The following is an 18,721-nucleotide window of genomic DNA, read 5'->3' on the forward strand; positions in this document are numbered from 1 at the left end:
AAATAACAATATTTTTCACATTTTTTTATATGAAATTCCCCCCCCAAAAAAATGTAAAAATCAAATTGTTTTTAAATTTTTGGCCAATTTGTTTTCTGCTACCTATGTTTAGTAAAAAAAAATCGCAATAAGCGTATTTTGATTGGTTTGCGCAAAAGTTATTGCGTTTACTAACTAAGGGAAAGATTTCTGTCATTTTTGGTGGGTTTTTTTTAACGCGTAATGGCGGTGATCTGCGATTTTTTTTGCGGGACTGCGACATTGCGGCAGACAGATCGGACCCTTGACTGACATTTTTGACACTTTTGGGGGTACCAGTGACATTTCTACAGTAATCAGTGCTATATATATGCACTGTTACTGTAAAAATGACACTGGCAGGGAAGGGGTTAATTTTATTGGAGAGGGAGGGGTTAATGTATGCCTGGTTCTTACTGACATGTGGGGGGGAGGTGACTGTGTGACAGAAGGACAGATCGGATGTCCAGCTATGCTGAACACTCCGATCTGTCAGTCCCTGTCACTATGGAGATCCGCCCGCTGTGTTTACACACAGCGGGCGGATCTCCAGACTCGATCCCCGACGATCGGGGCAGAGCAGCGGCAATCGTCGCTGCTCCTCCCCTTGCCCGACTCCCGCTGTGAATGAACACAGCGGGAGCGAGCCTCCGGCGGCGCGCGAGCGCCGCCCACAATGGGCGGAGTCCAGCGACGTAGGTCTACGTCGCTGGACGGGATCGCGGCACTTTGCCGCAGTAGCCTCCATGTGAGCGGGGCTAAAGTGGTTAATCACTCAAGCTTTTTCTGACTTTTGTGGTTTGCAAGTTAAAATCAGTATTTTTTTGCTAGAAAATTACGTAGAACCTCCAAACATTATATATAACTTTTAAGCGAAGACACTAAAGAATAAAAAAATGTCCTTCCTGATACCCCGAGAGGCTATCGGATATTCCCTGGATCAACTTTACCTATAAATATTAGTACCCATTTATATTATGTATAGCTAGGAAAGAATCCAGGCCTTTTTTTTAAAGCAATCTAGTAAGCTAGCCAGAACCACCTCTGGAGGGAGTCTATTCCACATTTTCACAGCTCTTACTGTGAAGAAACCTTTCCGTATTTGGAGACTAAATCTCTTTTCCTCTAGACATAAAGAGTGTCCCCTTGTCCTCTGTGATGACCTTAAAGTGAATATCTCAACACCAAGTTCACTATATGGACCCCTTATGTATTTATACATGTTGATCATATCCCCCCTTAATCTCTTCTCAAGAGAAAAAAAAATCAGTTCCTCTAATATTTCCTCATAGCTGAGCTCCTCCATGCCTCTTATCAGCTTGGTTGCCCTTCTCTGAACTTTCTCCAGTTCCCCGATATCCTTTTTGAGAACTGGTGTCCAAAACTGAACTGTGTATTCCAGATGAGGTCTTACTAATGATTTGTTCAGGGGCAAAACGATATCTCTCTCTCTGGAGTCCATGCCTGTCCTAAAACAAGACTTTGCTTGTTTTGGAAACCGCAGCTTGGCATTGCATGCCATTATTAAGCTTATGATCTACCAGAACACCCAGATCCTTCTCCACCATTGATTCCCCCAATTCTACTACCCCTAGTATGTATGATGCATGCATATTCTTAGCCCCCAAGTGCAGAACTTTACATTTATCAACATTAAACCTAATTTGCCACATAGTTGCTCAATGAAACAGTGCATTGAGGTCGTCTTGTAAGTAGGAGACATCCTGTAAGGAAGTTATTCCACTGCAAAGCTTGGTGTCATCTGCAAAGACTAAAATTGTACTTTTAATCCCACACCTTACATCATTTATAAATATATTAAAAAGTAAGGGTCCCAACCAGGGCTTTTTTTCTCACAGAATAGGTGCAGGAACTCTACTTTGTGTCTCCGCCCCCTACCAACCTCCGATCACTGACCCTTGGTTCCACCCCCTATCCAGCTTCCAGTACAGCCCCTTTTAGAGAATATAGAGCCAATTATAATTTCGTATTGGAATGTATGGAATTAGGTTATGAAAACAAGAAAAGCAATAAAATAGATCTCCCACAGCCAGCAAAAATAGACCCCCCCCCAGAAGCAATCAATAAGAAATAGACCCCCCCCCCAGCATCAACAGACTCTCTATCAGCCAGCAACAGTAGACCCCTCCCTAAACAGTAGACCCCTACCAGAAACAATTAACCCTCAGTATCAAATGATCCTCCACCAACAACAATAGATTGCCATGCAAAAATAGATTCCCCTCCAGCAACAATAGATCCCCCCAGCAGCCAGCATCAGTAGACCCTCCAGCACCCCCTGGAGGTGCCAGAACTGCGCATTCCCACTGAAACAAAGCCCTGGTCTCAGCACTGAACCTTGCGGTACACCACTGATAACCTTAGACTTTTCAAGAGTCAAGAATCATTAATCACTACTCTCTGATTTCTATCTTTTAGGCAGTTTTCTATCCATTTACAAACAGATCTTTCCAAGCCTGTAGACTGGACCTTGCACATTAACCCACAGCCACTCCTTTGTCCAAGGTTTTACTTACCTCTTCATAAAAAGAAATCAGATTTGTCTGACAACTTCTGTCTTTCATGAACCTATGCTGTTAAGTATGCACGTTGCTTAAAATATTTCTTTCCAGCAAGAACTCATCTATGTGGTCTTTTATTAACCACTTAATCCCCGAAAGATTTTACCCCCTTCCTGACCAGGGCCTATTTTGCGATTCGGCACTGCGTGACTTTAACGGACAATTGCGTGGTCGTGCGACGCTGTACGTAAACGAATTTGACGTCCTTTTTTTCCCAAAAACAGAGCTTTCTTTTGGTGGTATTTGATCACCTGTGCGATTTTTTGATCATGCGCTATAATCAAAAAAAGAGCGACAATTTTGCAAAAATAACAATATTTTTCAAATTTTTTATATGAAATTTCCACAAAAAAATGTAAAAATCAACATTTTTTAACATTTTAGGCCAATTTGTTTTATGCTACATATGTTTGGTAAAAAAAAAATCGCAAAAAGCGTATTTTGATTGGTTTGCGCAAAAGTTATCGCGTTTACTAACTAAGGGAAAGATTTTTGTCATTTTTGTTGTTTTTTTGTTTTTAACGAGTAATGGCGGCAATCTGCAATTTTTTTTGCGGGACTGCGACATTGTGGTGGACAGATCGGACCCTTGACTGACATTTTTGACACTTTTGGGGGTACCAGTGACATTACTACAGTAATCAGTGCTATACATATGCACTGTTACTGTAAAAATTACACTGGCAGTGAATGGGTTAACTTTATTTGAGAGGGAGGGGTTAAGTGTGTCCCCTGAGGGTGTGATTCTATTGGCTGTGGCTACTAGTGTAAGAACAGAGATCAACGGTCCTACATAGCAGAACCGTATGATCTCCATTCTTACACAGGGAAGAATGACAGGAGGCTTTATTTACATTAGCCGCCTGCCTTTCTCCCGGTGTAACGGACGATCGCGAGTGCCCGGCGGATAATCGGGTCCGCCGGGCACACGCGCGGGGGGGTCTGTGACGGAGCGGGAGCGCGCCTCCGGCGGCGCGCGCTCGCTCCCTAGAGCCTCACAGGCTAGCGACGTAGACCTACGCCGCTTTGCCTGTGAGGGGCTGACCGCCGCCGTTAATAGTCGTGCGGCGGTCGGCAAGCGGTTAAACTGTCCAGTATCTTCCCCACTATAGAAGTTAAACTAACAGGTCTATTGTGAGCACAGATAATTCAGGAACCCGACAGAAAATTCTCACCTATGACATAAATTTCGGCATAGCGAAGCTGACACCCGATATCGTCTACACAGCAGTACAAGGCGTCATACTGGAACTTCCCTTTCGGTTTTGTCGGGTTTAGATTTTTTAATGCAACTTTCCCAACATAATTGCTGACGGCTGTATATTGGTGTGGCGGGATCTCCTCGGCCAGGTGCATGCCCCAGGTGATCCTACTTGATAGAACTTTCTGGTTGTTGTGGCAGAACATACAGAAAATGGAGAAGATGGAGCCGCTTCCAATAAGAACCTTCTGTGGGAAGTAGAAGCCACCTACAAGAAAATATAATAGCAGGGTGAGGAATATCAAAGGTTTCTGTAGCTGTCAAGACTTGGATTACATCCAGGGCCGGTGCTAGACTACTTTGCGCCCTAGGTAAGACCAGCTACTTGCGCACACCCCCGACATCACCGCTGAGTTTTTACAGCTGGTCTTGCTCCCTGCAAGCAGTAACATTACCTGACAGTGTCACACACACTGAGCGGCTCTGGCAAGCCTCACTATCTGCTGAATGTGAACCTGTTTCACAGGCAGCGCAGGCTACACACTACTTGGATGCAGCATTTCACGGCAGCCCCCGGGTGGAAAACTGTGATAGTAGGGGGGGGGTGCCAGCGGGAGGGGAGACATGACAGCCAACAGCACAGCCACCTCTCCACCGAGTATCTCACTACCCTCAGTGCCAAAGATGGAGATCTCGGGAGACAGTCGGCACTACACTAACAGACACCGGTGATTAGGGTGTGCCCGGGCACACCTGGCACACCCCGTGCGCACGCCTATGTGGTAGATTAAGGCCCCTTTCACACAGATGGACCGTTCAGATCTGCCTGTCAGTTTTTTTGGTGGATCTGAACGGTCACCCCATGCATCTCTATGGGGCATTGGATATCAGCGGAGACATGTCCGCTGACATCCGATCCGATCTGTCAAATCTGGATGGATGGAAACCCTATTTTCCATCCGTCCAGTGGATTGGATCGGATGAGAACGGACAGACGGTCGGTTCCCATCCGATTCCCCCATAGAGATGTACGGGGACCTGACAGCTGTGTCTCCACATACAGCGCGGAGAACAGCTGTCATCCTCCTGCTCAATGGGGGATCGGCAGATCGATCCCCCGCTGAGAAAAACAGAGTCCGTCTGATGGACTCCATGGGTGAAAGGGCCCTAATTGCTAAAGCCAAAAACTAGGCTTTTACCTATCACATATCTAGGAGGGTGCTACACAGAAAGTGAAAAATATTGTTTTTTTTTTTTCAGAATTGTTGCTCTTTTTTTTTTTTTATAGTGCAAAAAATAAAAGGTGATTAAATACCACCAAAAGAAAGCTCTATTTGTGGGGGAAAAAAGGACATACATTTTTTTGGGTACAGCCCTGCACGCCTGCGCAATTGTCTGTTAAATTAATGCAGTGGTTAATCGTGTAAACTGCCTGTATTTATACAAGAACCCCAGATATTTACCGTACTTGCATTACAAACCTTGTGTATTAAAGACTATAGGATGACTCCAGTCACTCCAGACTCCGGGGCTTCTCCGGCAACGCACTTCAAACACCAACGGAGAGCATGACTCTGCCACATCAAGGATGATGAAGGTTTCCTCTGTGAATAGTTTGGTCTGTTAAGGAATAATTTGTTAGTTTTTCAGCAAAATCAAATTTAAACACTTAAAAGCTGATTCAGTACATGCAAAGTGCAATGGTAATGTGCAAAGTGCAGTAGCCCACAGCAACCAATCAGCATGTATCATTGAAAATATTGTATACATCAAGATTCTCTGAGCTTTTATAAAATTATTATTTATAAAATTTCAGCAAGTTTCAAACAGCTTTGTTAATGCATTTTAGAAAAAAAAAAAAAAATTTCTGGTGAAGGTGTGTTAAACACATATCCCAATAGTAGTGCTGGCTGACAATTGAAACAAGCTGCAAGCAGTCCTTCAAAAAGCTGTGGGAAGTGCTAAAAGCCCACTGAGGCATGTTTAAAGCAGAACTTAACTCTTTAATATTCACCTCTAAGGTGGCATCAATAAGCCTCCCTCACTGGTGCCAATGTCTTTTCATCGGGTAATTCTGGGTTCAGGTACAACAATGGGCACCTCAGCTTCACCCTGCACAGAGATTTTCCAGCCCACAGGACAACAATCTAAGTGCCAGCAGACTGAGAGTGATCATCATTGGGGTTGCCTAACTCTGCAGTTAAACCTTTACATACACATAAATGCTAGCTTCCACCAGTGCTGGGACAAGGTCATCTAGCGCCCAGGGCGACCATGCCAAACTGTGCCCCCAAAGATGTATGAGCAATTTGTGCCAGCAAAAACCATCCTCCCCCAAAAAAACTGAGCACTAATCTGCATGCTTACCCCTAAGCATAAATTCCCCCTCCTCCCAGTACAAATATGCCCCCCTACTGAAATCACCCCTCCAAGCACAGATCTTTGCCCCTCCCCATCCCCCCAACTCAAATGCCTCCCTCCAAAGAAATCGCCCTCTAGCACAAATCCTCTACCCATAAAATTTCCTCTTCCAGTACCCATCTTCCCCCCCTCATTGCAAATCCCCCTTCCAGCACAAATCCCCCTCCTTGCACAAATCTTTTCCCCCCACCCACCCTCCTAACACAAACCCCCCTAAATCACCACTCTTAGCATACCCCCCCACCCAAATTTCCCTTCCTAGAACAATACTTACCCCCATGCCGTCTTTCCAAGTTCCCCCTTTCAGCACAAATCCCCTCCCCGCTCATCTCCCTGCACCGCCCTCCCCACCTCACATGATACCACAGTGCCCATGGCAGCTTCCCCTCCTGCCCGCCTCTTGTCCCGGCCCTGGCTGCCACCACATGTTTTACTGAAAACATGCACCGTTCACATGCTCTGTTCTAAGAGGTCCTGCTGTCTGCGCTTTATAAAGGCGTACACCTTCTTCCCTGTTTTATAGTTGAGAGACACGCACACAGACAGGACACAGCAGTGCAGAGTTTCAACATTTCATTTCTGACCTATAAGAAGCATGCACCTGTAGCACCCTCTAGTGTACAGTGCTAGGAAATGTACATAGGTTTTTGTAATGTAGGTAAATAGTTTGGCTTGGCTGGCAGTCCAAGCCTGTTTTTTGAATCTGGGTCAGGGTGAGTGACTCAGGGAGGCTGGATGACTCATTAGGCAGCATCTCTGGTATCTCCCCCTGCTTGCTGGAACTTTGGAGAAACTTCCAGAAGAATGGGAGGGAGGTTAAGAGGAGCTGCCTGGATTATTGATGAGGGCCCCAACCAATCCTTGGCCAAATTGGCTGGCTGGGGGAGGGCACCTCTTAAATACTTTGGGTCAAGCCAGCAAGTGCAGAGTGGAGTTGCGGTGGAAGCTGGAGATGGAGTGCTGAGGAGGCTGTCAGGGGCCCTTAAGTGTAACCCCCTTGTCGGGGGGGTGATCTTGGGCCTGGGTCTCTGGTGCTACAGGGATCCTCTAAAAATACAAGGAGGAGTCCTGTCCAGAGGCATGGGAGCAAGAGTGAGGACAGCAGAAGCTAGCGAGCAAGTCCAGGAGATCTCGAGGGAGAAGTCCGCCAGGTGGCTGGTGAGAGACAAAGTCTGGGAGGACTGAGAGACAGCCTGAGAGGGCTGGTGAGTGAGACAGTCTGGGATGGCTGGAGAATCCATCCGGGAGGACTGTGGAAGATTAGCCAGGAGGGCTAATGAAAGGGGCATCTGCAGTCAGGTGGGCTGGCATGCCTGAAGAGGTGGTACTGGGATCAGTAGCCACAGGAAGATAGTGTGACACTAGGACTTTTTCTACATACCAAAGGGGACCACAGTCCCTGCCTGTACAAGGCTTTTGCTCAATCTGGCCTTGTCAGATCCCCCCTAAACAGTCTCCTGCTGGGTCTGAGTGTTTCTGCAAGCACGTGATGTGCTGGAGGAAGAGGAGTGTATATAGAGAGTCTATAAAGTTGACGTGTCCCTGAAGAGATGTTGTTCCAGTCAAGTGGGCATCCCATAATACTGCTATCCCCATTCAAGTTATAAACCCCTAAATAAAATACAAAAACAAAGCTGCAAATACTGTTTCCTGTCTCAGAGAGCCTGTGAAAAATTTGTTGTGCCTGGCTTTGCAGGGTGGGGGGTCCCTATTCACCAGCCGCTCCTACGGGGGATGTGCTACACACCTCCACACAGGGAAGTAGGCTAGGCCTGGAGGGAACAGCATCTGCGAGACATATTCGCAAACAGTATAGGATCACCTTAAGCCATTCACACCGAAGATTCAGAAAGGTGTAAGTATTTTTTTGGAACACAGTGCTTTAGAAAGTCGAGCATTGTATTACAAGCAATTTAGCCAACACATTCGGCATCAATGTCGTAGACATATTTGCTATGTTGCTAATGCTCCGAGCAAAAAGGTCCTGCTGTCTGTCCTCTGTAAAGGGGGATATCTTCTTCCTTGTTTTATAGTCAAGACAGAGCACACAGACAGGACAGCAGTGCAGTCTCCAACTTTTCACTTCTGACCTATAAGAAGCATGTACCACTACACAGGGGTCTGTTTACCAGTAGGATAGGCTTGGAGGGATCAGCTTAGGGGAAACTTACTTTTAACAGTATAAAAGCTATTTAACCCATTCACATCAAAGATGCGGAAAGGTGCATTGTATTTTTTGGAACACTGTGCTGTACAATGTACACTATTGGGCTACTACACAATTTAGCAAACACATTAGGCATCACTATCATAGACACATTTGCTGTGTTAATGATGCTCTGGACAAAAAGGTACTGCTGTCTGTCCTCTGTAAAGGGGTATACCTTCTTCCCCATTTTACAGTCGAGGCAGAGCACACAGACAGGACAGAGTTCCAACATTTAACCACTTTACCACTGGAGGATTTTGCTGTCTTAAGTCTGGGCCACTTTTTGCGATTCGGCACTGTGCGACTTTAACTGACAATTGCGCGGTCGTGCCACGCCGTACCGAAACGAAATTTACGTTTTTTTTTTCCCCCACAAACAGAGCTTTCTTTTGGTGGTATTTGATCACCTGTGCGATTTTTACTTTTTGCGCTATAAACAAAAAAAGAGTGTTTATTTTGAAAAAATAATATTTTTCACATTTTTTTATATGAAATTCCCCCCAAAAAAATGTAAAAATCTAATTTTTTTTAAATTTTTGGCCAATTTGTTTTCTGCTACCTATGTTTGGTAAAAAAAATCACAATAAGCGTATTTTGATTGGTTTGCGCAAAAGTTATTGCGTTTACTAACAAAGGGAAAGATTTCTGTCATTTTTGGTGTTTTTTTCTTTAACGCGTAATGGCGGCGATCTGCGATTTTTTTTGCGGGACTGCGACATTACGGCGGACAGATCGGACCATTGACTGACATTTTTGACACTTTTGGGGGTACCAGTGACATTTCTGCAGTAATCAGTGCTATATATATGCACTGTTACTGTAAAAATGACACTGGCAGGGAAGGGGTTAATTTTATTGGAGAAGGAGGGGTTAATGTATGCCTGGTGCTTACTGACGTGTGTGGGGGGAGGTGACTGAGTGACACAGGGACAGATCGAGGATTCAACTATGCTGAACCCTGCAATCTGACCCTGCCTGTCACTTAGGAGATCCGCCCGCTTGTGTTTACACAAGCAGGCGGATCTCCACACTCGATTCCCCGACGATCGGGGAAGAGCAGCGGCGATCGCCACTGCTCCTCCCCTGGCCCATCTCCCGCTGTGACTGAATACAGCGGGAGCGAGCCTCCGGCGGCGCGCACGTGCCGCCGAGAAAGGGGAGTGTCTGGCGACGTAGGTCTACGTCGCCAGACGATAACGAACCACTTTGCCGCAGTAGTGCTCGAGTGAGCAGACGGCAAGTTGTTAATTTCCAACCTCTAAGAAGGGTCTACAGTACCTCTACATAGGGATCTGTTTACAAGTAGGATAGGACTGGAGGGATCAGCCTATGGGAGACAGAATTGCGAATAATATAGAAGCTCCTTAAGCCATTCACATTAAAGATTCAGAAGGGTGCATATCTGCTGTAACAATTCTGTCCTTTAGGAAATGCCTGACATTCACTGCCACGCAGGCACAAAGGTAGAGTTTGATATACTGTATGGTAGCACTCTTAAAATAACAAGGGTCTATTACACCCCTGTCAAGTTGGCGAGACTGTATCCTGGACAGCCATCTAATTGTTGGTGGTGCACATTTGTCCATGCAGACTTCGATCATATTTTTTGGGGATGTGTTGAGATTCAGGCATTATGGAAGGGAGTAATGGATTGTATAGCTGAAGTGATAGCCATTTTGGTAGAGTCAGGGGTGGTAGTATGTCTTTTAGGTTTAGTGGATGCCGGATTGGTACATAAAAATGACTCTTACTCCTTTGACTATTTTATTTTTCTACGCAAAGAAAGCAATAATACTCTCATAGAAAAAATCTAAGCCGCCTACAGTACAGACATGGAAAGCAATTGTAAATAAGACACTCCCGATGTATAAAACTGCAAACATGAACAGGGGAACACTGGCTAAGTTCAATAAGGTATGGGGGCCTTGGGTGGATAGTATAACCACGGTATCCGAATGACACAGGGGCACCCTTAAGATAGAGTTGGCCAGGGCAAATGGAAACCCTGGGGAGTAAGGGTACCTATATATGTGTAGCTTGGGCTTTATGTATGATGAGTAGGGAATGTGGGTGCATGGCCCGGCGTTTAGTGAGAGAGAGAAGGGGTAACTTCCACTTTCTCTCACTGGAGGTAGGGTTAATTGCGTAAGAAATATCAATATATATAGGGCCTATGGTACATATGGTTGAGTAACAAGCTGATTGTTGACACTCTAGGATTCTTCTTCACCTCATTGAGCAGTCTGCGCTGTGCTCTTGCAGTCATCTTTACAGGATGGCCACTCCTAGGGAGAGTAGCAGCAGTGCTGAACTTTCTCCAATTATAGACAATTTGTCTTACCGTTGACTGATGAACAGCAAGGCTTTTGGAGATACTTTTATAACCCTTTCCAGCTTTATGCAAGTCAACAATTCTTAATCATAGGTCTTCTGAGAGCTCTTTTGTGCGAGGCATCATTCACATCAGGCAATGCTTCTTGTGAAAAGCAAACCCAGAACTGGTGTGTGTTTTTTTATAGGGCAGCTGTAACCAACACCTCCAATCTCATCTCATTGATTGGACTCCAGTTGGCTGACATCTCACTCCAATTAGCTCTTGGAGGTGTCATTAGTCTAGGGGTTCACATACTTTTTCCACCTGCACTGTGAATGTTTACATGGTGTGTTCAATAAAAACATGGCAACATTTCATTCTTTCTGTGTTATTAGTTTAAGCAGACTGTGATTGTCTATTGTTGTGACTTAGATGATGATCAGATCACATTTTATGACCAATTTGTGCAGAAATCCACATAATTCCAAAGGGTTCACATACTTTTTCTTGCAGCTGTATGTATGTATTGTTTGCCCAGGAGAGGGCAGTTTTAAGTATGTCTTTATATATGTGTTAAAATCAATAAAAAACTATTTAAAAAAAAAAAAAAAAGGAACAAGGATTTATTTTTGATTTAGAGCATTTAGAGATGAAGCTTAACAACCTTTAAATACATACCGTGAGAAGATCACAGTGTGCAGTGAAATCAGAGTAAGCAATTTCATTACAGGAGAGGAGCCGGTACAACTGCACAAGACTGAATGGAAGGCTGGAGTTCAGTTCTAAAACATTATTCTGCTTTCCAGTAAGACTGGAGCCCTCTAATACAGATATATCACCAGAAGATTGTTCACTTTACCAGGCTACATGAATGCCCCCTTCCTCCTCCATAGATGCATCCATAGGTCCTCGGTTACATATCATACAATGATTATTTCTTTTAATTACAAAGTATCTGTTGTTAGAAAATTTACATTTACAAAGTTTCTATATAATTACGACACTGAGAAACGGAAGCAATGCCCTATTCGACCCCTGTTTTATCTCAGCTCTAGCAGTGTGACAGTAATGAGTCCTCTGATTAGTCACAACATTTAATGACATCGCCACATTCTCAATTATAAAGTATAATAACATTTTAATGAAATATCGTTGGAGCGTAAAACGCAATTCTTACCTGCGAACCGTTATCGCTTGTGTTGATATATTGTTTCACTTGGTACTGCAGCCTGGGAGCTGAGGATTTCGGAGGAGACCACAGCACTTTTAATTTTCCCTGATCTGTGATCTTAAAAGTCAGGTCGCTCGGTGGGTCTGGTTTTACTGCGGGTGAGAAGAATAGTTAAAAGAGGCATTTCAAAAATACTCAATTTCCAAATGAACCTTTAGGATTCACTCCAAGTGCATCAAAACAGAAGGTGTTCGCTGTTCTTTCTATTTAGAACAGGGCTTCCCAAACTTTATTTGGCCAAGACCCACTTCTGAATGCAGTTATTTTTCGGGACCCACTTGCTTGTAATTGAATATTGTAAAGCTCTACAGAATTTGTTGGCAGGCAATATGGCACTCACCCTCCTTCCTCTCCCAATGGTCCACAGTGAAGGTGAAGCCCCTGTTTGCCCTCTCCAGGGCCCAGCACACCTCACCCAGAGTCTCCATGATGAGGAGCTCTCTGCTGGTCTTGGTGTCCTGGCTCTTGTCCTTCAGATCCTCTACTGGGGTCACAGAAACTGCCATGAACTCCTGACACTGCCGGGCCACCTGGTCCTCCTATGACACTGCCGTCTCTGCCTGCTATAGCTGAGAGAATCCTGCCGTCAGTCTAGCCACCATTGCTGCCACCAGCAGGACTGAGAAGCTGTCTCTGCGCCCTTTGAACATATCCTACATAACAGCCCACATATGTACTCACTGATGCAAGTATCCTCCTCGTGGGAAATGCAGACCAGCCTCCATAATCTGCGTGGGTGGGGTCCTGAATCCATCGCAATATGACTGCTCTGGCTCTCTGTAATTTGCGCAGGCTCGCATGGCACAATTTAAGCAGGCCCGCTCTCAGTGATTTCCGGCTCAGTGCGACCCACTCAAACACAGCTTGCGACCCACCAGTGGGTCCCGACCCACAGTTTGGGAACTCCTGATTTAGAAAGCAGCCACAGCCTGAGTAGAAAATACTTTCCCTTGCCAGCATGCTGCACAGTAGGACCCTTGCTCTCTGCTTGGAAGCAGTGCTCTCTCTGTTGAGCTCCAACATGCTCGCTGCTGGTTCAGACCTGTAGTTCTGCAATAAGCAAAACTCAAAAACTCATGCTTCCCGCTGATTGGAGAGCTCTCTGATTCAGCAGCGGGCATGTTGGAAATCTGCAGAGACTACTGCTTTCCCACCGAGCGCCAGGGGTCTTCTCTGCGGCATGCAGGCTTTTCTATTAGGCTGCTTCTGAATAAAACAAAATCTGTAACTGTAAGACCTTGCACATTTTTTGTTTTGCTGCACTTGGAATGTATTAAGCTTATGTAAACTGGAAATTCAATTTGGCTTTATCACTTAAAGGTCAACACCAGCTAATCTAATAATAAAAAAATATCAATTTGGCCATAGATTTGCTTTAGGAATACAGATTTTAGCCATCTATTTCCCTGATGGCCCTGTCCCCTCTCATATCCTTCAAGTCAATACTGGCAAAGGAGACTGTCCATCAAAGTATCGGACCAATGACTAGTAAAATCCTGACCACGGGAGATGATGGAAAGTCCTTTAACAGTGCTCTCGGTTCAGCAGCTCTCCACAAAACCGGGGTCTCTCTATAAATAGGGGTCACCCAGATTGAGAATTGAACAGTCAATATATAGTTGAGCCAGAAGGAGTGCCAAACACAAATGTTGAGAACCTAGAAATGTAATTCTAAATTCTGTAATGGGGAAAAGACAACTGACTGCCAACACGTTTCGGAGGCCAAAACATCTCTATTCATCAGGGCTGGTAAATCAGTATGAAGCGGGTGGATGATTGTTTTGTGGGGGGGGGGGCACTGGTCAAGCTCAGGTCACCTAGGGCAATTGCGCTGTGTTCCTATTAATCTGGGTCTCTCTCTCAAGTCTCAGGGCTGCCTATACAAGCCGTGTGCTGACTGGAAAAAGTCAGATATTGAGACTAATATGGTTGGGGAGCTTCTCACTCTGAGGCATTGACTGTCATTTGTCATCTTTTGGCCATTTGTGGAATTAACAAATTACATTTCTGGACACTCAACACAAGTGTTTGGGGCTCTTTCTTGCTCAACTATATACAATAAGTCGCTTTTAGATGTCCAGAGGTGCCCTTTAGAACAAGGCAAGTTCAGACAACAAACTATGATGGGTTCCTGGCTTTGAAAGTCAACAAACTGACATAGTGGCCTTCTTCCTAGCTTCATAAACCAAGACATAGTTGACAATTGGTTACATTTTCGAGAACTCAAGGCTGAATTCTAGGTATGGTTTCCAACTTGGACCATTGTAAGTATGAATATTCTAAACCTGTGGGTTCCCTCTGGAGGCTGGAAATCACTGTAGTAGTCTCTACTACCAAAGTGACCGCCACTGTCTTCGGGTTCCCGCGCCGAGTGGCTAACCACAGGGGTTGGTCACCTGGCACAGGTGCCAAGCAGACAATCAGAGAGGGCTTTGCACTTTACTCAATGAATACTAGGCGCTCTCTGAATGGACAAGGTGGAGGGCTGGGAGATGATGCTACAATCTCTACCTCATCCAATCATAAAACTCCTTGTATCTATTCAGGAAAATGCAAGGAGCTCTGTGAATGGCCCCAATGTCGAGCAAACACCCCTATGTGATCACTATGCAGAAGGGCAGCTACTTGGGCTAGGACCCAGAAGACAACTGTGATTACTGTAGTAGTGATGACTGGAGTCCCTCATTAATGAATACTATCGTTCTTGATCTTTATGGTCTTACGTAGGCGTGAGGTCCTTATGCCAAAAGTGTGATTACAGTGTATTATATGGATACATGGAACAGCTGTTTTATTGGTCTCCAGGGCTGAGGAGTTATAGATAAATTCTTCCATGTGATAACTCATTAAATAAATCCATTATTGGATCCAGAAGAGCGTCTGACCGAGAGGCTGGACGATCGGCAGACATCAGGCAATTAATGCTAATGACAATATTTATCAATGCCTCTTGATGCCCCGGTTGTAAACATCACACGGTGAGGAAAACAATTTAAGTACAAGTCAATCTCAACAACACCAAGGGGAGCGGGGAAGTCATGACAATTTGATGTACCGCCGAAGGCTTTTGTTCCCACTCACGTAAACCCATTATGCTCCACTATGGTATGTGGGAGAATCATAAAATATGACAAAAAGCTGCAAACATAAAAATGCCTAAGCACAATTAAATCTAACAATTTTACTAAACAGCAGCTCAGAGGGCCCTCTTAAGCATACCTGTTGTTTTTTTTTTTTTTTTTTTTTTTTCAGAAAGATGCATATATTTTTTTAAAGTAGAACTATGGACAAATTTTTATTTTTATTTTTATTTTGGATAGAACAAGTTTTTTGAGCTGCACAAGTGTTCTATATATAAATAAAAAAAAATATATATATATATATATATATACACATATATATATATACAAACATACACACAGTGGGGAAAAAAAATATTTGATCCCCTGCAGATTTTTTGGAAAGTTTGTCCACTTACAAAGAAATGAAGGGTTTAACATTTTTATCATAAATTTTTATCATTCTAAATGATAGAAACAGAATATCAACCAAAAATCCAGAAAAAAACACACAATACAATTGTTATAAATTAAGTTACAGTTTAGTGAGTAAAATAAGTATTTGATTCCCAGGCGAAACCTGACTTAATACTTGGCGGAGAAACCCTTGTTGGCAAGCACAGAGGCAAGACATTTTTTGGAGTTAGTTACCAGATTTTCACACATCTCAGGAGGAATTTTGGTCTACTCTTTTTTACAGATCCTCTTTAAATCCTTAAGGTTTCTTGGCTGTCGCTTGGCAACTCGGAGTTTCAGTCCCCTCCATACATTTTCAATAGGATTAAGGTCTGGAGACTGGCTAGGCCACTCCATGACCTAAATGTGCTTTTTCTTGAGACACTCCTTTGTTGCCTTAGAGGTATGTTTTGGGTCATTGTCATGCGGAAATACCCATCCATGACCCATCTTTAGTGTTCTGGCTGAAGGAAGGTTATCATCCAAGATTTTACAATACATGGCCCCGTCCATTTTCTTCTCAACGTGGCAAATTCGGCCTGTACCTTTTGCAGAGAAACAGCCCCAAAGCATAATGTTTCCACCTCCATGCTTAACTGTAGGGATGGTGTTCTTAGGGTCATAGTCAGCAATTTTCTTCTTTCAAATATGGCGAGTTCCCATATGTACAGTAATGCCAATGAACATCTAAACGATTTAGAGAAGGATTGGGAGAAAGTGCTTTGGTTAGATGAGCCCAAAATTTAGTTCTTTGGTATTAACTCGCTGTGTTTGGAGGAAAAAAAATGCTGACTATGACCCTTAGAACACCATCCCTACAGATAAGCACAGAGGTGGAAACATGATGCTTTGGGGCTGTTTACAACACAAAAAGTGGGATCTGGCACCCAGATTATCAATGGTTACAAGCAAACAGAAAAAAAAAAAAGTTTTTTTTTTTTTTAATTTTGACCACTGCTAACTATCTGCAGGTATACCAAGCATCAGAATAATAGAAAATCAGTCAGCGCAGATCGACAGCTAATGAGGCGGGGATAGTAAAGTAAATTATCCCCTATTAAAACAAAAAAAAAAAACTATGTGCTCAATCCCTAAAGTGCTAGTGCAATTGTTGTAAACAGTTATTCTCATATGAATGCGATAAATTGGTGCTACATGAAAAATAAATAATACATGTAAAAAATACAATTATAAAACTACAAATTCATATGATACATAACAAACATATATACTGTGAATACAAAATCAAATATCGGGGGACTCTACCAAAGCCCAACGAGGTGACATTACAATATACAAAATTTGAAGAGACTTGCGAACAAAAAGGGATACTATCACATTCCATTTCCAAACTGTACTCGATGCTGGGGGACAACGGAGATACCCGCCAATTACTATATATGAATGAATGGGAGAAGGAATTAAATAAGACTTTCTCAGACGTAGAGAAAAAGCGGATGTTCCAGTTGGCCCATTCAACATCTATTAGTACAAAAATACAAGAGATGAATTACAAATTACTGTCAAGATGGTACCAAACCCCAGTTAAAATGCATAAAATAGTACCAATAAACACAGATAGATGTTGGAGATGTGGAGAGGGAAGGGGAACATTGTTACATATATTCTGGCTATGTCCCAAAATGGAAAAATTTTGGAAACAGATTTATGAAATTACACAAACCCTGACAGAATATCAGCTGACAATGGACCCAGCCCTCTTCCTCCTTCACAAAACTAGCATTCCATCTAAACAATACAAAAACTCAATAATACCTTATTTACTTAACGCAGCGAAAATGTGCATTCCCTTAACGTGGAAAAAAGAGGAACCACCAGATGTAAATATGTGGATTAATAAGGTGGAAGAGATTAACAAACTAGAAAATCTGGTACTGAACGCCAACCATAAAATAGAAAAATATAAAGCAATATGGAATGGATGGAATGAGTATATAGTCTCTAGAGAGCAGAATCCAGTATGAAGGCTTAGGAGTTAAGGAGTTAAGGGGAACCCCATATTTAGGGAGAACTCCCTCTTTGTCTGTTCTTTTTGCTCCTCTTCCTCCCCTTCCCCCCCTGGGTCCTTCTATCCCCCCCTTCCCCCCCCCCTCCCCTTTTCCTTTTTTTTTTTTTTTTTTGTTTAGTGTTTAGTGTCTTGTCTAGTTGTCGCCTCATGGTTTCTCAGAGTAGTAAAAGAGAGGTCCGATGGTTAAAAGTATACAAATGGACCAGCTAATTGGGGGAATACGTAAGATGAGATTATTTCTCAGTGATATTGTTTAGCTTTTCTTTTTTTTTTTATACTCTCCCCACAGCGGGAAAGTTATTGAAGCTATAAACCTTAACCTCTGTTATAATGTAAATAATACATGAAAACATGAATGTATAAGAAATGTATGTGAAAAAATCAGAAATAAATAAAATTTAGTAAAAAAAAAATCAAATATCGTTGTAAAGTGATTCAAAAACCACAAAAATGATCTCATATTTCATAAAGTCCCAGAAAAACAGCCAAAAAAGTGCATATGACAGTGTGCAAAATCTTCAACAAGCAAGTCTGTGGAATCACCCAGTGCGATCCTTCCACCGATCACCCCAAACTGACTCACCAGATGGAGTGGCTGGTAAAATTATAAACCAGCTTCAATGCCTAGTTTTAAAATATCCAGCAGGCCGGCTCATAACCCTATACTGTAGATGGTATTCCCGTCTTTATGATCAGGCTCTCTCAAAAAGATGTATGGCGGTATATAGTTTTAAGAAGAAAGGAGAATCCACATAGCGTAAATCCATAAAACTGCATCAGTTTATTTAAAACAGCAATAATAACACTCACATTTTAAATGTGTCAGACCGACACTAAGGAACAAGGGCTTTTGGTTATATGTATCTGTATTGCCTCCGGCTGTCACTCCAAAGCCACAAGCGCGATTCTGACATGTGAAATGGTGTCCAACGTCCTAGCCCCGCCCGATTAGTTTCGTCATTCGACGTTCTCACGGAGCAGAAGCGATTTCTCTGTTAAAGGTACAGGCCAGCTTTGCCGCAGTAAGGGCCAATGGACGGGGTCATGTATTGTTAAATCTTGGATGAGAACCTTCTTTCCCCAGTCAGAAAACTGAAGATGGGTCATGGATAGGGTTGAGCGGACACCTAGATGTCCGTGTTCGACGGGTTCGGCCGAACTTTAAAAAAAAGTCCGGGTCCGTGTCCCGGACTTTTACCGA

The 18,721-nt window shown here is 43.4% G+C and overlaps 1 protein-coding gene across 1 annotated transcript in view; it reads right to left on the reverse strand.

The window, feature by feature from the left end:
- The window catches only part of LEPR (leptin receptor), a 180,888-nt gene that overhangs the window by 40,842 nt on the left and 121,325 nt on the right, over nucleotides 1-18,721 (reverse strand). Inside the window, exons 6-8 of the mRNA XM_082264988.1 lie at nucleotides 11,923-12,068; nucleotides 5,283-5,421; nucleotides 3,776-4,069 (exon numbers count right to left, since the gene is read on the reverse strand). Of these exons, the coding sequence (XP_082121114.1) occupies nucleotides 3,776-4,069; nucleotides 5,283-5,421; nucleotides 11,923-12,068 (579 nt within the window). The remainder of the gene's footprint in view (nucleotides 1-3,775; nucleotides 4,070-5,282; nucleotides 5,422-11,922; nucleotides 12,069-18,721) is intronic.

This window comes from Pelophylax lessonae, assembly GCF_965119305.1.
Source record: "Pelophylax lessonae genome assembly, chromosome: 8".
NCBI lineage: Eukaryota > Metazoa > Chordata > Amphibia > Anura > Ranidae > Pelophylax > Pelophylax lessonae.